The sequence below is a fragment of the Lutjanus erythropterus genome, chromosome 11, assembly GCF_056507025.1.
Source record: "Lutjanus erythropterus isolate fLutEry1 chromosome 11, fLutEry1.hap2, whole genome shotgun sequence".
NCBI classification, from domain to species: domain Eukaryota; kingdom Metazoa; phylum Chordata; class Actinopteri; order Lutjaniformes; family Lutjanidae; genus Lutjanus; species Lutjanus erythropterus.
This window is the reverse complement of record NC_139327.1, coordinates 24,915,842-24,937,097: the sequence shown is the minus strand read 5'-3', so window position 1 is coordinate 24,937,097 and position 21,256 is coordinate 24,915,842. Positions and strand designations below refer to the sequence as shown.

At 36.7% G+C, this 21,256-nt stretch overlaps 6 protein-coding genes and 1 pseudogene across 6 annotated transcripts; all 7 read left to right on the top strand.

Moving 5' to 3' along the window:
* The first annotated feature begins 161 nt into the window (after nucleotides 1-161).
* LOC146319202 (olfactory receptor 6C4-like) lies at nucleotides 162-1,145 on the top strand. Its single transcript, XM_084729787.1, has one exon. It carries the CDS (start codon nucleotides 162-164, stop codon nucleotides 1,143-1,145), a length of 984 nt encoding a protein of 327 aa, XP_084585913.1.
* Nucleotides 1,146-2,525: 1,380 nt separating this feature from the next.
* Nucleotides 2,526-3,509, top strand: LOC146319201 (olfactory receptor 1E16-like). The gene has a single exon (XM_084729786.1). The coding sequence runs from the start codon at nucleotides 2,526-2,528 to the stop codon at nucleotides 3,507-3,509; it is 984 nt and encodes a 327-aa protein (XP_084585912.1).
* A 1,836-nt stretch (nucleotides 3,510-5,345) lies between these two features.
* LOC146319200 (olfactory receptor 1f45-like) lies at nucleotides 5,346-6,329 on the top strand. The gene has a single exon (XM_084730643.1). It carries the CDS (start codon nucleotides 5,346-5,348, stop codon nucleotides 6,327-6,329), a length of 984 nt encoding a protein of 327 aa, XP_084586769.1.
* A 2,107-nt stretch (nucleotides 6,330-8,436) lies between these two features.
* LOC146319199 (olfactory receptor 1E16-like) lies at nucleotides 8,437-9,408 on the top strand. The gene has a single exon (XM_084730642.1). It carries the CDS (start codon nucleotides 8,437-8,439, stop codon nucleotides 9,406-9,408), a length of 972 nt encoding a protein of 323 aa, XP_084586768.1.
* A 2,862-nt stretch (nucleotides 9,409-12,270) lies between these two features.
* On the top strand, nucleotides 12,271-13,411 carry LOC146319198 (olfactory receptor 1-like; annotated as a pseudogene).
* A 2,992-nt stretch (nucleotides 13,412-16,403) lies between these two features.
* Nucleotides 16,404-17,381, top strand: LOC146319197 (olfactory receptor 1-like). Its single transcript, XM_084730640.1, has one exon. The coding sequence runs from the start codon at nucleotides 16,404-16,406 to the stop codon at nucleotides 17,379-17,381; it is 978 nt and encodes a 325-aa protein (XP_084586766.1).
* A 1,649-nt stretch (nucleotides 17,382-19,030) lies between these two features.
* Nucleotides 19,031-20,008, top strand: LOC146319196 (olfactory receptor 1-like). Its single transcript, XM_084730639.1, has one exon. The coding sequence runs from the start codon at nucleotides 19,031-19,033 to the stop codon at nucleotides 20,006-20,008; it is 978 nt and encodes a 325-aa protein (XP_084586765.1).
* Nucleotides 20,009-21,256: the final 1,248 nt, after the last annotated feature.

Sequence of the window (21,256 nt, the reverse complement as noted above, 5' to 3'; positions counted from 1 at the left end):
TGACGTGAACACAGAGGATTGTAACAGAGTTAAAGCTTGTCAGAGCTTCATCATTAGACAGAGAGAGAGAAGAGCTCACGTCTACATAACAGAATACAGTGTTGACATGCAGTGCTGTTCTCTACAGTAAACACTGTGCCAGGGACAGTAAAAGTTTGACAATGGACTTTTTCAACTCTGCTCTTGGGAAAAACATCACTTTTGTGCGTCCTGCATATTTTATAATAAGTGGATTTATTGGCATACCTAATATCAAGTTTTACTATGTCTTTCTCTTTTTTGTGTATATTGTTTCAGTGCTGGGAAACACAGTTGTGTTGGCTGTAATTTACTTGGATCATAATCTGAGAACTCCAAAATACATTGCTGTGTTTAATTTAGCATTGGTGGATCTATTTGGTAGCTCTGCTCTGGTGCCGAAGGTTCTTGACATCTCTCTGTTTAACCATCACTACATCTCCTACAATGACTGCTTGACATTCCTTTTTTTCTGCTTCTCCTGCCTTTCGATGCAGTCTCTTAATCTGGTTGCACTCGCCTATGACAGACTGATAGCTATCATCTTCCCACTGCACTATCAAGTGAAGGTGACCAACAGGTTCATGATGTCTTTGATTGCCTCTTTCTGGATCTTTATCATTACTGTTGTACTTATTGCAGTTGGTCTTCTTACAAGACTTTCCTTCTGTAAGTCTGTGGTTATAAACAGCTATTTCTGTGACCATGGCCCGATATACCGGCTGGCCTGTAATGACAAAACTCCCAACTCTGTCATTGGTAAGTTGTTAGTTGCTCTTATTGTCTGGCTTCCACTGGTATTTATCTTGGTAAGTTATGCATATATTGGCTATACATTGTCTAAAGTGGCCACAGTTCAGGAAAGAGTGAAGGCATTTAAGACCTGCACCGCTCATCTTTCTTTAGTGGCAATCTATTTTATTCCTATATTAATCACATTCACTATTGGTGCCAAAATACACCCAAATGCCAGGATCATCAACCTGTCTCTGACCTCCATCTTTCCTCCCATGTTGAATCCGATCATTTATGTTCTGCAAACACAAGAAATCAAAGAATCTGTTAAAAAGTTATTAAAAATCAGAATGCAATCCAAAATTGCAGTGAAGAAAGTAATCATAAAATGATCATTTGTGTATGTATATTTCTTTCTTATTCTGGTTAGCACATAATGTACATTGCAGTAAGTAAGTACTCATTCATTCATTCATTGTCTGCACACCCAACAGGCTTCAGAATACAGTAGGTACTTTAAGGAGATCACTGATCAAACCCTCAGTGAAGTCATATGAAATTCTGATTAATTCCCCCAGCCTCCACATTTAAATCAGTTAAGTCAGTAGTCATGAAAAGTTAAGTTTTATTTTTAACATTAATAGTACTGTTGAATACTGTTGTCGCCATCTTACATATTATAAATCTTACTGATATTTGACATTTTGTGTCAATCAATAACAAGCCTCCAGAAGGAACAACGATAAAGAATGGGTCTCTGAAATTATAATATATATGAACAGATCTGTTTAACATGCTTCTTATATGACACTGCACACTGCTGTTCTCTTCTTACTACTGTCATCAACAATACAGCCCTTAAATCCACACTTTATTATTTTTGGACTAGCAACCTCCATGATACTGTTAGAAAAATACAAATACTTAAAATAAAATATAGTTGAGTCCTTTCAAGTCATCTGTCTCAAGTTATGAATACCAAGTCAAAATCAAGTTGAGTCTTATCAGTGTTAAGTCTTTAGTCAGACCTAAGTCACAAATTTATGGACTAAAGTTAAGTCATACGACTGGAGTCACCCACCTCTGTGTATTATCATGCTTGTCTGGGGGGCAGTTATGAACAAGACAGGTTTTTAGTAACTTTTTTGTCTCAGTTCATATAGGTTCTATATATGTCTAACAGTAGTACAATCAGATGGTATGATGTACGATATAAGATGTGGAAGAGGCGATAATACTGATAATAAGATACAGCACTGAACCCCTAATCCAGTGGAGAGACTCTAAGGTAAAAGACTGAAGTGACCATGGCTTATAGTGAAATTTGTGCCAGAGGTGTAACTTAAATCAGTAGAAATCTGTTCCAGGTAATTGTTGGGAACTTGTGATTGCATTTTCAAACATAGTTATGACATGTGACACCCGCTAGGTGCCAGTAGTTGCCATGGAACATGTAGCTTTCTTCACATTGTCATTGTTATCAACCTCAAGGGACGCAGATTGGTGTGCATGCATGCATTTCATGGCATGTTCACGGGCAACACAAAAGGCTTTTTAGGTGCTGCCATTGTCCCGCATGCTGCACTTTGAGAACCTCTGCAACAGACACGGGATCAGACATTGACACTATTTAATGTGAACTCAGAGAAGACTGCTCCTCGTATTAGCCATTCCAGTCAAAAAAGGGAACCACAGAACACATTCCTGACACGCTGAAGAGAACCTTTATCTGCCTCTGCAATGTGGACAGTAAAAGCTTGATAAGTTGTACTATGGACTTATTTAACTCTGCTCTTGGGAAAAACATCACTTTTGTGCGTCCTGCATATTTTATAATAAGTGGTTTTATTGGCATACCGAATATTAAATATTACTATGTCTTTCTCTTTGTTATTTATATTGTCACAGTGCTGGGAAACACAGTTGTGATGTCTGTAATATATTTGGATCATAATCTGAGAACTCCAAAATATATTGCTGTGTTTAATTTAGCATTTGTTGACCTGTTTGGTAGCTCTGCACTGGTGCCGAAGCTTCTTGACATCTTTCTGTTTAACCATCACTACATCCCCTACAATGACTGCTTGATGTTCCTTTTTTTCTGCTACACCTGCATTTCGATGCAGTCTCTTAATCTGGTTGCACTCGCCTACGACAGACTGATAGCTATCATCTTCCCACTGCACTATCAAGTGAAGGTGACCAACAGGTTCATGCTGTCTTTGATTGCCTCTTTCTGGGTCTTTGTTATTACTGTTGTACTTATTGCAGTTGGTCTTCTTACAAGACTTTCCTTCTGTAAGTCTGTGGTTATTAACAGCTACTTCTGTGACCATGGCCCGATATATCGACTGGCCTGCAATGACTATACACCCAGCTTTGTCATTAGCATTTTGTTACCACTTATTATTATTTGGCTTCCTTTGATATTTATCGTGTTTAGTTACCTATATATTAGCTATGCATTGTCTAAAGTGGCCACAGTTCAGGAAAGAGTGAAGGCCTTCAAAACCTGCACAGCTCATCTTTCATTAGTGGCAATCTATTTCCTCCCAGTTTTAATCACATTTACTTTGATGGAAAAAATACACCCAAACGCGAGGATCATAAACCTGTCTCTGACCTCAGTCTTTCCTCCCATGTTGAACCCAATCATTTATGTTCTGCAGACACAAGAAATCAAAGAATCTGTGAAAAAGTTGTTTAAAGTCAGAGTGCAATCAAAAATTACAATTAAGAAAGTAATCATAATGTGAGTTTTTGTTGATGCTTTGAGCCTTCTGTTTTTTACATTATTTTCATTACAATCAGATAGCTGATTTATTACTTAAATTAAAAATGTTTTTAAATATAACATGACTTAAGTGTATTAAGTTACACAGTAATATTGTAGTTTCTGCTTTTGTAAGAACTGCAAGAACGAGGACAGCAGCTGAAAGCAGTTGCCAAAGTTATCAGTGGGTTTTATTGAAATTACAAAATAAAATATAAATATCTAAAATCCCTGCCGTTATTGCATTTTTCTTTTGTTTTTATATGTGAGGGTATTAAATTACAAAAACAACCTATGGTCAAGTTCTTGACACAGAGTCACAGTTGGTGCAAATTATGATCAAGCAATTTATGTTCATGCACATGATAACTTGTGTACACTACAGAATATGTTTGTGTATGTTTTCTTGTGTCTATTTTTATGTCTTTAGATCAAAGATCAAAAGCAAATAAAGAAGCAAATGTTTTTATTGAAGGAATGCTAAATGATTTATTATGATAAAAAAAAAACCTAAATGATACCAGCCATAGAATCTTACGTAGTTGGAAAAAGGTTGGGAATATATATAATATATAAATAAACAAAGCACTGCATTGACTTTCATGTTGACATTCTTAAGATAAGGTTGCTGTTGCTGTTGTAAATGTCTGAGTTGCTGCTGGACAAGGATGTGGATTCAGTGAAGTAGGAGTAGTGTAGGAGTTATTCTTCATTCATGGAGTTTGTAGTGTATTTTTAGGTGGTTGAATAAGTTGGTCCTACTGTATTGCAGCCTGCACACAAGTCGTGTGCTCTTTGTATTCTCTTTTGGGGAGGAGGTTAAGGTTGCAAGGGGTGTTACTACGGGACAGAAGATGTACAAAATAGGTTGGTTTTGCCCCATTTCCTACGTTAATGTATGCTGTTTACAAGTTTCATTATTAGAAGGTAGGACAACTCTATTTATTGGAATTATTATCATTAAAAATGTCTTCTTGCATTCCACACAGGTTGAGACCTTATCTAAACAATGTTGCGTGTATGACGTGTATAATACATGTGCTCACACCAGTGTAGATCCACAGGCCATCTAAGGCAACAGAACCTTGAAAATGTGCAAGGTGTTGCCCAGGATGCTGCTGCACAGATCTCCAACAGTGGCAGTCCCCTTATTGCTGCCCAGGATGTGGACGTGGCCCTGGTAGAATAGCAACAACATTAGAGGGTTGTAGCACACAAAGAGCTGGTCCAAGTACCTAAAGCTCCGTGTTGCGCCAATGTACAGCCAAAATGCTACTAGCGTGTTCCCCTGGCTTGCACTTTTAGCCAGATAATCCAAACGAGAGCTGTGGATAGCCACAGAATGCGATTTAAACCTATATTTCCACTGTTCAAACAAGTAGCTAGCAGTCAGGATAATCTTGCCTGCTGCTAGCCTGTTCACTTGAACTGCATGTAATTTACAAAACTAAGTTAAGTTAGGAAACCCAGACAGGAACAGGGCATTCGTGCTTATGGTATACGGTGAAAGGGGCTGCTGTCTGATGGGGCTGCAGCCCTGACTAGTGGTGAGTGGCTGTATAACATATTAGAGGCAAAAGTTAACTGGCATTGTGCATGAGTGAAATATGAATAAATAGTTAACCCTTGGGAACAGACATTGATCTTATATGACAGAAGTCTAGAGGACTGCCTCTCTCCGTAGCCACTCCTGTTAGAACAGTTAAACCCGGACAGAGCTCTGTCACCAAGACGAAGCTGCATCTACATTGACAACACAGTCCTAATGCTGATGCACAGAAGAGGACACTTCTCTACATAACTTGTGGACAGTTTTACAATGGACTTATTTAACTCTGCTCTTGGGAAAAACATCACTTTTGTGCGTCCTGCCTATTTCATAATCAGTGGCTTATCTGGCATCACAAACATTAAACATTACTATGTATTTCTCTTTTTTGTTTATATTGTTTCAGTGCTGGGAAACACGCTGGTGATGGCTGTAATATATTTGGATCATAATCTGAGAGGTCCAAAATACATTGCAGTTTTTAATTTAGCATTTGTGGACCTGTTTGGTAACTCTGCACTGGTGCCGAAGCTTCTTGACATCTTTCTGTTTAACCATCGCTACATCCCCTACAATGACTGTTTGACGTTCCTTTTTTTCTGTTACACTTGCCTGTCAATGCAGTCATTTAATCTGGTTGCACTCTCCTACGACAGACTGATAGCTATCATCTTCCCACTGCACTATCAGGTGAAGGTGACCAACAGGTTCATGCTGTCTTTGATTGCTTCTTTCTGGGTCTTTGTTATAATTGCTGTACTTATTGCAGTTGGTCTTATTACAAGACTTTCCTTCTGTAAGTCTGTTGTTATTAACAGCTATTTCTGTGACCATGGCCAGATATATCGACTTGCCTGTAATGACCATTTCCCCAATTATGCCATTAGTTGTTTTTATCCAGTTCTTATTTTTTGGCTTCCACTTCTTTTTATCTTGTTAAGTTATCTATATATTGGCTGTACTTTGGCAAAAGTAGCCACAGTTCAGCAAGGACTCAAGGCCTTTAAAACGTGCATAGGTCATCTCTCATTAGTGGCAGTCTATTTCATCCCTCTGTTAATCACATTTACACTGATGGAAAATATACATCCAAATGCCAGGATCATAAACTTGTCTCTGACTTCAGTCTTTCCTCCGATGTTGAACCCAATCATTTATGTTCTGCAGACACAAGAAATCAAAGAATCCTTGAAAAGGTTATTAAAAATCAGAGGAAAATCCAGAATAATCATGAAAAAATTAACAACTGCATGATCATTTTCCTAGACTGTACACTGTTTTTTTTATGTACATGAAATTTGCCATTCTGTTAGCATTATATTTTCTGACATTGCACAAATTGAATCAGTTGAATAATTACTTAATAATTGCATATATGATAACAAATCTAAAGTGCAAGTAAATATTTTCTAACAGTCTTGAAATCAAACAATTCTTTTTGAAGATAACACCACACAATAATAACTACAAACTCTTCTTGCAGTGTATGAGAAAGATGAAACTGTAGTGTCTGCCTGTGTGATAAAAGGCTCCATTCAAGAAGGAATGAATTCAAATGAAATCTATAAAGATGAATGTTTTGCTAGTTGTGAAGATGATTCATGAAACTATCTCTGTGCTCTACAACATTTTCAGAAGTAATAGTAGAAGAAAGAAGATAAAAGAATATATAAATATTTGAAAAATCACAGTATATATTACATATATACAATATATTATCATCATCGTTAAACTTAATTTTGTCTCCATGTAGTCTTCATGCAGTTATTTAAAAGCAAAAGCAGATAAGTCTGATTTGTTCTTATTTGTATTTTTGAGATGGGTTATAGAATATAAAGGGGTAAAAAAAAAAGGTGTCAAGTTTGTAGTAAAATGACTAATCTTATAAAGAAATGTACATTTGTTTTCTTTAAATTGATAATTTAGCAATGCATGCTGCATGCATATTATCCTTTTAAAGTAAACTGTCTACTGTCTGTGTCTGGGAGTTAATTTTGTGTTCATTTTCATATCTCTCATGAAAAATCAAAACTGTATAAACAAGCTGAAATTTCTATATCTAAAATCACTGATAACTTGGTTATGGATACAAATGTTTTGTTGTTTCTCTGCATCATGATTGAGTGTTCTTTCTGCATTTTGAAAATATGGTATTCTTAATGACAAAATAAAACAACAGGGATTAACTGTAGGATTCTACAGCCAGACTGTGTATAGCTTTGAGCTATATGCTCATTTCAACATGCTAACATAGTCAAAATGGCAGTAAGAAAAATATTTTTTTAGGGAGGAGTGCAGAATGAGTTGTAGAGTCTTACAGCCTGAGGCGGGGGTTTGTTTATTAAGCAGAGAAACTAATTAAAACTTGAATTATAAAACAAAGAACAGAGAAGCATGTATTAAAACACACACACAGGGAGTGTCACCTCTCTCTCAGGCACCTGCCATTAACCCACTATATCTTTACATAGCAAATTGTTTGCTCACATCTGTTGAGGCTGAATGCCATATATCGCACCCTTACAATTCTTCAAGGCATTCAGCTGAGCTTTCTCAATCAGGATTTGTAATCTGTGCCCATGGTTTTGTGGTATGTTGACACAGATTTGCAATCAAATTGCAAAACTGTGGGCTTGTATTGCAACTCTATGCATGTGAATTTTTTTTAACTACTCCCATAGTTTTACAATTTGTAATTTGTAATAAAAATTACAACTGCATCACTGTAAGATAGCAATGCCACCTGCGCTGCTGGTGCATCCATTTTACGCCAGATGTAAGATGTGTTGGTACCTTTGTTGTAAGTGGGCTAGCAGGTCAACCGTGAAAGGCCCTCTCAATGTGTGCCTTAGGGAAGTATCAACATTGATTTATTAGGATTTATTAGGAAGTACCTTTTTTTTATTGTGGTTAGGTAAAATATCTGAAGTTCTGGATGTAGCACAGTTGTCTCCAGGGCCTTGCGGTACAAGCTTGGTATTATCCAGAGATGTCTGAAGAAAGTTGAAGGCAGATTATGTGATTGTGATTCTGTTTTACATTTGAATAGGCTGCATACATACTGATGTATTTCAAATAGATTCCATGTCCAAAAAATAACCATCAATATCAGTAGTGTCAGTCTCAACCATGACCCTGTTTGAGACCCCATGTAGAGCCTCTGGCCCAGGTAGAGAAACCGTAAAGTAGACACAGGGTAACAGTGCTAGAAATGACACTTCTCAAAAGACAGTTGAAGCTTGCCACATCTCTGTCATCATAAAGGGAGGGGAGGAGCTTGCCTTAATATTTATCTATATAAGAAAAGTGGACAGGTCTCTGTACAAACTACTTGCTGCAAACATTGACAAAAAGTCTTCAAATGGAGTTTTTCAACTCTGCTCTTGGGAAAAACATCACTTTTGTGCGTCCTGCATATTTCATAATAAGTGGTTTTATTGGCATACCGAATATTAAATATTACTATGTCTTTCTCTTTGTTATTTATATTGTCACAGTGCTGGGAAACACAGTTGTGATGTCTGTAATAATCTTGGATCATAATCTGAGAACTCCAAAATATATTGCAGTTTTTAATTTAGCATTTGTGGACCTGTTTGGTAGCTCTGCACTGGTGCCGAAGCTTCTTGACATCTTTCTGTTTAACCATCACTACATCCCCTACAATGACTGTTTGACGTTCCTTTTTTTCTGCTACACCTGCCTTTCGATGCAGTCTCTTAATCTGGTTGCACTCGCCTACGACAGACTGATAGCTATCATCTTCCCACTGCACTATCAAGTGAAGGTGACCAACAGGTTCATGCTGTCTTTGATTGCCTCTTTCTGGGTCTTTGTCATTGCTGTTATTCTCATTGCAGTTGGTCTTCTTACGAGACTTTCCTTCTGTAAGTCTGTGGTTATTAACAGCTATTACTGTGACCATGGCCCGATATACCGACTTGGCTGCAATGATGTTACTCCCAGCCGTGCAATGGCTGGTGTGGCATCAAATATTATTCTTTGGCCTCCTCTTCTATTTATTTTGGCAACTTACTGCAGCATTGTATATGCTTTGTCAAAAAGTTCCACAGCTAAGGAAAGAGTGAAGGCCTTTAAAACCTGTGCAGCTCACCTTTCATTAGTGTCAATTTATTTCTTCCCAATAATATTTGTATATCGCTTTGGGGGAATAATACATCCAAATGCCAGGATCATAAACCTGTCTCTGACTTCTGTCATCCCTCCCATGTTGAACCCCATCATTTATGTTCTGCAGACACAGGAAATAAAAGAATCTGTGAAAAAGTTGTTGAAAATCAAAAGGCAATCAAAAATTGCAACAAAAAACTAAAACACATTAAGCCTTCAACTTTTGTAATGTTACATCCATGTTGAAATCAATTTAATTATCAACAGTAGTTTAAAATTTTGAATCAACAAACAGGAAGTAAAAATTAAGTTCTCCTTTTCTTGTTGTTCTTCTGTTTAGCAATGATTGTATGCAGAATAACTATATTTATGATGATTGCTTTTAAAGAAAAATTACAATTGAAATTAACCACCAATAAATTACGAGAAGTTCACTGAGAGGACTTGAATGCCTGCTTGTGCAAAGACATATAGCATTCAGAGTGACAGAGTGACTGCATAATATTATAATGTGATGTTAACATACTCTATATAGCCAGTATCTATAATAACAACATAAAGATAAATGATCAAATTTGTTTTTACAAAACTATTATTTTTCTCCCCCCAAAATAATGTCAGAAACCCAACTTGCCACGTTAATGGTTATAATTTTGAAAATAATGTGGAATATATAAATTTTTAGTGCTAAGTTGAATGTTATGTAATTATTTAAAGGGATAACTTAATTTTATGAAAGCAAATCATTATGTGACATGTACATTTAAATGTTAGTTGTGAGACAGAAGTGGAAATGTAGCCAACACTGTTGTTGTCTTGTACAGGTTACTGCAGTCTACAACAGCCAATGCAGGTAAGATTTCACGAAGGAATGTAATAATGATTAAAAAACAACATTTTACAATTATATCATTTAAACGTACAAATGTAGCTCTAAAATTGGTAAATAAATTTATTGTGTGCAAAGTTTTTGTCAATCTTATCATGATGGAGTATCCTCTTAACACCTGCACATCACTGTGTGTTTATTAAATCTGATTTTACAAAACAGGTTCAGGCAATTCATTTTTTGTGCTATAAAATTTGCAAGACCTTTGGTTAGTGTCTCTTTTGTTTGATGGCGTAAAATTTAATATGCATTTCTAGAGTTCTACATAACAAATTGTAATTGAAAATCATCTATTTCAGAGTGAATGATGTTAACACTGCAGAACAGATCAACTTATGTGAGTACGATGAAGTCAGGCCTGAAGATCCAAAGCGGGTAAAATGAATATGTGAATAATGAATGCATGAATAATTTTCATTTGCCCACATTTAATTGTCTAAAAACGTATGTAATCTATTTTTTTTAGCTCTGCATTTAGTGACTGCTCCTAAATTCCTTCTCAAGTAAACAAGGTGAAGTAAAAACTACATACCATAGTTTAATTTTCAATTTTTCCACATGCCCTATTTGAGGAGGCAATATGTAACAAAGTGATTGTGCAACAGTCCTAATAATTCTTTATTAGGAAGACTAATAACTTGCATAAAAAAGAGCAGGTAAAACACATGTATAAGTGAGATTTTCTTTATAATTTTTATATAAGGCAGTGGCAATCCTGCTTGTCCTACAGTCACAAAGGTTTTGTGCTTGTATGCGTGTGTGCGTGCGTGCGTGCGTGCGTGCGTGCGTAAGTTTTTAACTCAGTGACTGCTGATGCCAAAGCCCTTCTGGCCTCTCAATACCTCCCTGCTGCAATCCGAAAGGCCTTCTTCAGTTTGAACAAGTTTGAAGAAGTTCCTCAGTTTCAGCTGAAGACCTCCTGGACAGGGGCCTCTGCCAGACATTCCCAGTTCCCAGAATTCCCAGAAGATATGACAGGAAAGGGGGTAGAGAGACGGGGAATGACATGCAGCAAATGGGCCACAGGTGGGAATCGAACCAGCAACCGCTGCAGAGGACCAACAGCCTCAGCCTCTTCAAACCCTTGGATGCGTCGTACTGGTAAAGAGCTGTTGCCCTGCTGGCCAAACGTTTAGCTTGGGCTTTTATTTGCAGCCAAGCCTATAGCTTAGCTACCTTTAGCTCATTCTCCGCTTTCTGGAGTCGGCGCTGTCGGCTAAGCTGCTATGTCATTACTTCCCTGACTTGTTGGGCCACCTCCTGTAGGCACTGTCCTTCCATGGCTTTAGCACTAAGACGCTCGCACTTCATATCAGCCCTGAAAACCTCCTTTATTTGCTGTTGCAGTTCTGCAAGCTCCATCTGCTTAATCATCTCCTCTAGTTGAACAGCTTGGACCTTCGAAAGAACATGGCTCAGGTAATATCCCACTGATGATGGAGATGAATGCCAGGAAGGAACTCTTGACTGGGAGCTTGACACACTCTCTTCTGATGGGGTCCTCCTGTCACTCCTGTGGTGTCCCGGGGGACAGGGTAGCTTGGTTGAAGGTTGCTGAGAGGGAAGATAATCAACATTATAGCTGGCCAAGTGTGCCGGAGGATGGCGCTCTCTGCGGCGTTGTTTTATCCGGATTTGATAACCCAAATCCGGCTCGAAGGACCAATGTGAGGTTGGGGACCTTGGGAACAAACTGGTTTGGGTAGGACAACTATGGAACAAATGATTCCGGCCAGAGAATCAGGTCTGAGAGGATACTTTAATTTCCAGTGCAGGAGGTTACAACAGTGATTAAGTGTGGTTCTGAAATAAAACAAAGGAAAAATATCTCAACTCACTTCACCAAACAACATGGATTCACAATTCTACAACTCAAAGCTCACAGCAGTCCATGCAGCCATTTGGTGGCACTGGTGGCCCCTGTTATGAAAAAATAGGCATTTACACAGTATCTAATTTATGACCATGTGACACAGCCACCTGCATTTCTGCTCTCTCACAGTGAGAGAGAAGTATAAAAAGCAGGTCTCTCAGTACAGTTCACTTTAGGGAACTGCACAGATGATTCTGAGGTTGGTTTCATTTCATCAACTTTATCAAATATGTAAGCTTTTTCATCCTTTATTATATATTGTGTTATTTTTCTTTTTACAATTAGGGAAATATATATTCATAATGGGCCCAGAGGAGAAAGCTGCTGCTGTGCTTAATACAACATTTGTTCGGCCTGCAAAATTTTATCTCAGTGGTTTTTCCAAAATCCCTCATGTGAAGTATTACTATGTGTTCCTGTGTTTTGTCTATATCATGACAGTTCTTGGGAATTGCCTCCTTCTCTCAGTTATTTATCTGGTCAAGACTCTTCACACTCCTAAATACATGATTGTGTTTAACCTGGCTTTGACAGATTTGTGTGGGAGCACTGCTCTGATCCCCAAACTCTTAGACACATTTTTGTTTAACAGGAGATACATTGTCTATGAGGCTTGTTTAAGTTACATGTTCTTTGTTCTGTTCTTTACATGTATGCAGTCATGGACACTTGTCACAATGTCCTATGACAGATTTATAGCGATTTGCTTCCCTTTAAGGTACCATAGTATTGTGACAAAACAAACTATTGCTGCAATGTTGTTGTTTGCATGGGTTTTTTTTACAAGTCTAGTAACGTTTACTGTTCAGCGCATTGATCACCTATCCTTCTGCAGATCTTTAGTAGTAAACAGCTTTTTCTGTGATCATGCTCCAGTATATCGCCTGGCTTGTAATGACACATCTTTGAATAACATAATGGCATATGTTGCTTTCATTATAATCCTCTGTATTCCTCTTGTATTGATAGCACTTACCTATGTTTGCATTTCCATAGCACTGAGCAGGATTGCATCAGGAGAGGAACGACTCAAAGCATTGAAAACTTGTACCTCTCATCTGATTCTTGTGGCTATTTTCTTCCTACCAATTGCGGGCACCAACATTGCATCAGTTGCCACCTATATCCATCCTAATGCCAGGATTTTAAACTCCTCTTTGACACACACTATACCAGCTTTACTCAACCCTATCATATACTCTTTTAAAACAGAGGAAGTGCTGAACTCCATCAAGAAGCTTTTCAAAAGAAATAGGATTAGCAACACAACCACAAAATGGTCTTTCTCACTGCTGTAATGACACATTAAGGAGTGTTACAATAGAGAAATTGTTTTTTTCTGTAACTTTTACCACTAACCTCTTACTTGTAAGCACAATAATTTTACATGTAGAAATAGTTATTATGTAGAAGCTTATCATTTACTGTACTTTGCAACCTGGAAAGACCACATAATATAATTGGATTATAAATTACTAACAATACTGTATAATGATCTTGCATCCAAAATTAAATCAGGGATTTTAGTATATGATGAATAATTGTTGTGACTGTATATAAGATTTACATCACATGCAAGATCAGTTTATTTACGTTTGAGAAATTTGTGAAAATTTGTTGGCAACTTTTTTTTTTTTATAATTGATTGATTCTTTGTTATTTTTCAAGCGAAACTGCCAAATCACCTCTTGTTACAACTTCTGAATTGTAACGATCTGATGCTTTTATTTTTCATATGTGGTGGTGGGGCTGAATGAACAGGCAATGATGCTGATGCAAGACGGCAATGGCATTGACAGGCAGAAGGAGAGTTTGGAGGTTTAAGACCACCAGATTGGAAGGGTGCGTTTGGTATGTTCTACAGAGTCTGAAGGCTGATTCATTTTCTAGGAAGCTGCAGAATAATAATCATGATTTCTGGAAAGAGGTCAAAGTTCTGAATAACTGTAAAACTTCCTTACCATCTAAGATTGAGGGTTTTTGTGGCCAAAATATCAGAGGTGTAGTGTGAGCATTATCGTAATTTATTCAATTCTTTTAAATGTAATGTAGTTGTAATTGCTGATGTTTCTGAAAGCATGGCGGTCGAGGCAGATGGTGTTTACGATGCCGTTAGATGATGATAGGGCTTGTGGTGCCTTGAACAGGGATGACAAGGAAGGGGGTTTGAGGATTTATTTGTGAAACACTTAAATTATTTGTATCTGTCTGTAAAGATTTGTTCACAAAAAAATAAGTAAAATAAGGCTTGTGGTATGGATTATGTTATAGGTATGGTTATTATGGCTTTGTCCTCTGCTTTCCATGCACTGTTTTTTTAGTCCATAATGTCATTCCAGATTCTGTCACTTCCGTATTGTTAGTTCCTGTCAAGAACATTGTTAATATGGAAGCCAAAATCGGTAGATCAACTCTTAAATTAATCACCATCTATTTTAATATTTGGTTAATCATTTTGTGAGTCTGAAATAAAGTTTGAATTGAACTGAAATATTAGTGTGGTTACCAATTTGCTCATAAAGTACTGTTAAATCAACTTAAATCACAGTTAAGTATGAAGTAAATCATTCCATTTTTAAAATATTGAATAATATTAATACTCCACTGTACATCCTGGTATCACCTAATATCACCTCAGTTATCCAGGCCAATAAACAACATTTTATAAAGTAACTCTGAAGTCCCACTGGCTGAAATACTGTTCACTCAAAACACAAAAGCATATTTCAGTTTACATATTACATTACATTTTTCATCAAATCATGGCTAAATCTTGTCTGCTGGCTACAAACTCAACCTACAACAAGGCAATATCAACATGCTGATATCAGGCATTAGCCTGCTAACATTTGTTCAGTAACACTTAACACAAAGTACACCTGAGGCTTATGGACTATTTTGCAGGTATTTTGGTCATGAACTAGCCTGGAATCTCCCAACTAATATGTGAGAATGTGTATTTATCTGAAACCTCCCAGTTCATTTTCGATTTCTAAGGGGCGTTATCGACATGTGTGGACCAAAATGCCTGTGGGCGCAATTTGATACGCCTACAACCAATCACACCAACAAAAAATGAATGCAGCAACCAATTCTTCTTATCTGATCTGCACTGCTCAGTTTTAGTTTTGTGATCCTGAGGTGTTGCACTAGAGAGATCTGCTGCGGATGCAGTTGGATAGACCTACAACCAATTAAAGCAGCAGAACATGTGACGTGTGACTTTCAAATCTGAACAAGTGATTCCTCTGTCAATCACTATAAAGACCTGCCACTTCTTAAATAAACGGATGTGATAACCCAATCCAAGGCTGCTAGAATTATATCTGAACAGAAGGGAGGCCAGATGTGTCTGCCACACCAAGCCAAAACATAAGATTGGTAAATTTGTCTGGTTCCCAGGGTAGTGATAAACCAAAATATTTGACAAAGTTAAAAAATTGGACCTGATGATGGTATTAGTGGAAAGGTCAACGGATCAATGAGGTTACAACCGTTCATCTCGATAGGAAGGTGAATATTCCTGTTCAAAACCTGATCGGTCAATACGACTTGGAATGCAAACAGAAACCAAAACGTTTGTGATACCAAAATCTTGTCCCATTCTTACAGATTCTGCATTCATATGTGCTTAACAGTTTATAGAGGTTATGGTCTGTTTTACAGTGCTCAGTTACACGGCTCAACAACAAAACACAGTATGGTGAAACTGGACATGTTGCTGTAAACCGAACTGTCTTGATTTGTAAAATCTGTCTGATTTTAAGTCTCCTCCTTGTCTATCGAGACTTAAAATTCGTTCTGGTGTGTGGTATTTATTTTTAATCCGTTCCTTAAAATCAGTCATAACAATCATAATTATGCTGTATAATTTCTATTGTATCCTGCTTCTACATTTGAATAATGGATTTTTCCATTAATGGATAATTCAGTATCTTGTTGACAATAGTTAACTGAGTTGGGTGCACTACAGACATGCAGGTTCATAGGTTAATTGGTGACTCTAAATTGTCTGTGGGTGCGAGTGTGAACGTGAGCTTGAATAGTTGTCCGTCTCTACATGTCAACCCTGAGATTGACTGGCAACTCTGCCTCTCGCCCACTGTCAGCTCCCCACCCCCAAAGACCTCTCAATAATAAGCAAGTACTGACAATGAATTAAAGATTGCACCAGCTCATTTTCTACACAAGAGTTTGAGACAGTTGCACATTTATGTACACTGATATGCAGTTCATGACCATGTGATACAGCCTCCTGCATTTCTACTCTCACACAGTGGCAGAGGGAAAATATAAATGTCAAGTCTCTCACAGTGCTCTGACCACTTGATGTTATCAGTGGTGAGTTTTGTTACAATAATTGCTATCAATCAATCATATCATCCTCTATTGTATTCTGTTATTTTCCCCTTTTAATGTCAGTGAATATATATTGATGGGCTCAGAAGAGAAAGCTGCTACCATATTTAATGCAACATTTGTTCGGCCTGTAAGATTTTATCTCAGTGGGTTTTCCAACATCCCTCATGTGAAGTATTACTATGTGTTCCTGTGTTTTGTCTATATCATGACAGTTCTTTGGAATGGCCTCCTTCTCTCAGTTATTTACCTGGTCAAGACTCTTCACACTCCTAAATACTTGATTGTGTTTAACCTGGCTTTGGCAGATTTGTGTGGGAGCACTGCTCTTATCCCCAAACTCTTAGACACATTTTTGTTTAACAGGAGATACATTGTCTATGAAGCTTGTTTAAGTTACATGTTCTTTGTTCTGTTCTTTACATGTATGCAGTCATGGACACTTGTCACAATGTCCTATGACAGATTTGTAGCGATTTGCTTCCCTTTAAGGTACCATAGTATTGTGACAAAACAAACTATTGCTGCAATGCTGCTATTTGACTGGGTTTTTGTATTGAGTATAATAGCGTGCATGGTTGGGCTTATTGATCGCCTCTCCTTCTGTAGATCTGTTGTGGTAAAGAGCTTTTACTGTGATCATGCTCCAGTATATCGCTTGGCTTGTAATGACACATCTTTGAATAACATAATGGCATATGTTGCTTTCATTATAATCCTCTGTATTCCTCTTGTATTGATAGCACTTACCTATGTTTGCATTTCCATAGCACTGAGCAGGATTGCAGGAAACAAACGACTCAAAGCATTGAAAACTTGTACCTCTCATCTGATTCTTGTGGCTATTTTCTTCCTACCAATTGTGGGCACCAACATTGCATCAGTTGCCACCTATATCCATCCTAATGCCAGGATTTTAAACTCCTCTTTGACACACACCATACCAGCTTTACTCAACCCTATCATATACTCTTTTAAAACAGAGGAAGTGCTGAACTCCATCAAGAAGCTTTTCAAAAGAAATAGGATTAACAACACAACCACAAAATGGTGAATTCTTTCTTACTGCTATAATTATACATTAAGGAGTGTTAGAATAAAGTTAAATAGTTTTTTTTTTTTTCAAACTTTTGACCACTAACCACTTTATAGGCATTGTAATGTTGCACTTAGAAATGGTTTTCATGTGGTATCTTGCCATTTTCTGTTTCTATATAACAAGGCCAGACAAAATGTTTGAAAGTTTTATTACTAACAATACTGTATAATAATCTCACATTCAAAATGAAATCGGAGATTTCAGAATGTCATAAATTGTTGTTGTTGTTGACTGTTTGCTGCTTAATATAGCAATTATTTAGGACAAAGATGCAGCACATCATTTTGTTTCCATCTGTTTTACAATTTGGAAAAAAAATTGGCAGCCATTTGATTTTAGATGTTTGTAAAGCAGTAATGCTACATACTCTCTGGTTCCAACATCAAGATTTCATGTAGTGCTTTTCTTTATCATATGTGAAAATGAAATAAAAAATTGAATGCTTCTTCATATGCTGTTGTATATTGTTTTCCACCATTTTCTGACACTTGATGGGTAATATATTTAAGAAATTAATTGAGAAAATAATCAGCAGATTAAACAATAATAAAAATAATTGTTAGTTATAGCATTTTCAAGTTTGAGAGACCAAGATATAGTGTGTACATTTGTAACATGTAAACAGGATGGCTCAAACACCTTTTCATAACTGGGATATAAGTGCATGGAAATGTGCTTATAAAATCCTGCTAAATTAATTTAGATTAAATCATTCAATATACCATTACATTTTAAAAAAATACAGTTTTATTACTCAAGTGTAAATGCTGGTTTGACCAAATGTTATTCTCAGTTATCCAGGACAACAAACAGCATCATTTAAAGCAGTGGGTCCCAAACTTTTTCTGGCAGCCGCCCTTCAGAAGCCAAAAGAAGTTCACGGCACCCCTCCACCCCACATTTTTTAATCAATCATTAACAATAACTGGGGAAGCAACTCATACAAAAGGGATGTGAAAAAAGGTGCGTGTTAAAGAACATCATTCGAACAGGTGTTTTTTTTTTTTTTTTTTGAGCATTCCACAATTTTCTCAGTCTCTTGTTGCCCCTGTTCCAACTTTTTTGAAACGTGTTGCAGTCATCAAATTTAGAATGAGTGTATATTTACAAAAAAAAGCGATAAAGTTTATCACTTTAAACCTTAAATATCTTGTCTTTGTACTGTATTCAATTGAATACAAGTTGAAAATGATTTGCTAATCTGCTGTTTCTATTTCTGTTTTACACAACCTCACAACTTTTTCGGAAATTGGGTTGTACATTTGAATCGTAGATTTTACCTCTAAGGGATAATTTAGTGTGACCATAGTTAACTGAGTGGATTGCAGTAGCTCATTTTTACTTGGGACTATGAGACAGTTACACATTACAGTAAATTGATATCCAATTCATGATCACGTGACACAGTCATCTGTATTTCTATCACAATGAAAAGAGGAAAGGGGGAAAGTATAAATGTCAGGTCTCTCACAGTACATCTCACTTGAGTGCTCCGAACACTTGATGTTGTCAGTGGTGTGTTTGGTTACAATAATCGCTATCAATCAGCTGTGTCATCCTTTATTATTATATTTTTACAGTTGGTGAACATACATATATTCATAATGGGTTCAGAAGAGAAAGCTGCTACCATATTTAATGCAACATTTGTTCGGCCTGCAAGATTTTATCTCAGTGGGTTTTCCAACATCCCTCATGTGAAGTATTACTATGTGTTCCTGTGTTTTGTCTATATCATGACAGTTCTTTGGAATGGCCTCCTTCTCTCAGTTATTTATCTGGTCAAGACTCTTCACACTCCTAAATACTTGATTGTGTTTAACCTGGCTTTGACAGATTTGTGTGGGAGCACTGCTCTTATCCCCAAACTCTTAGACACATTTTTGTTTAACAGGAGATACATTGTCTATGAGGCTTGTTTAAGTTACATGTTCTTTGTTCTGTTCTTTGGAAGTGTGCAGTCATGGACACTTGTCACAATGTCCTATGACAGATTTGTAGCGATTTGCTTCCCTTTAAGGTACCATAGTATTGTGACAAAACAAACTATTGCTGCAATGCTGCTATTTGACTGGGTTTTTGTATTGAGTATAATAGCGTGCATGGTTGGGCTTATTGATCGCCTCTCCTTCTGTAGATCTGTTGTGGTAAATAGCTTTTACTGTGATCATGCTCCAGTATATCGCTTGGCTTGTAATGACACATCTTTGAATAACATAATGGCATATGTTGCTTTCATTATAATCCTCTGTATTCCTCTTGTATTGATAGCACTTACCTATGTTTGCATTTCCATAGCACTGAGCAGGATTGCAGGAAACAAACGACTCAAAGCATTGAAAACTTGTACCTCTCATCTGATTCTTGTGGCTATTTTCTTCCTACCAATTGTGGGCACCAACATTGCATCAGTTGCCACCTATATCCATCCTAATGCCAGGATTTTAAACTCCTCTTTGACACACACCATACCAGCTTTACTCAACCCTATCATATACTCTTTTAAAACAGAGGAAGTGCTGAACTCCATCAAGAAGCTTTTCAAAAGAAATAGGATTAACAACACAACCACAAAATGGTGAATTCTTTCTTACTGCTATAATTATACATTAAGGAGTGTTAGAATAAAGTTAAATAGTTTTTTTTTTTTCAAAATTTTGACCACTAACCACTTTATAGGCATTGTAATGTTGCACTTAGAAATGGTTTTCATGTGGTATCTTGCCATTTTCTGTTTCTATATAACAAGGCCAGACAAAATGTTTGAAAGTTTTATTACTAACAATACTGTATAATAATCTCACATTCAAAATGAAATCGGAGATTTCAGAATGTCATAAATTGTTGTTGTTGTTGACTGTTTGCTGCTTAATATAGCAATTATTTAGGACAAAGATGCAGCACATCATTTTGTTTCCATCTGTTTTACAATTTGGAAAAAAAATTGGCAGCCATTTGATTTTAGATGTTTGTAAAGCAGTAATGCTACATACTCTCTGGTTCCAACATCAAGATTTCATGTAGTGCTTTTCTTTATCATATGTGAAAATGAAATAAAAAATTGAATGCTTCTTCATATGCTGTTGTATATTGTTTTCCACCATTTTCTGACACTTGATGGGTAATATATTTAAGAAATTAATTGAGAAAATAATCAGCAGATTAAACAATAATAAAAATAATTGTTAGTTATAGCATTTTCAAGTTTGAGAGACCAAGATATAGTGTGTACATTTGTAACATGTAAACAGGATGGCTCAAACACCTTTTCATAACTGGGATATAAGTGCATGGAAATGTGCTTATAAAATCCTGCTAAATTAATTTAGATTAAATCATTCAATATACCATTACATTTTAAAAAATTACAGTTTTATTACTCAAGTGTAAATGCTGGTTTGACCAAATGTTATTCTCAGTTATCCAGGACAACAAACAGCATCATTTAAAGCAGTGGGTCCCAAACTTTTTCTGGCAGCCGCCCTTCAGAAGCCAAAAGAAGTTCACGGCACCCCTCCACCCCACATTTTTTAATCAATCATTAACAATAACTGGGGAAGCAACTCATACAAAAGGGATGTGAAAAAAGGTGCGTGTTAAAGAACATCATTCGAACAGGTGTTTTTTTGTTTTTTTTTTGAGCATTCCACAATTTTCTCAGTCTCTTGTTGCCCCTGTTCCAACTTTTTTGAAACGTGTTGCAGTCATCAAATTTAGAATGAGTGTATATTTACAAAAAAAGCGATAAAGTTTATCACTTTAAACCTTAAATATCTTGTCTTTGTACTGTATTCAATTGAATACAAGTTGAAAATGATTTGCTAATCTGC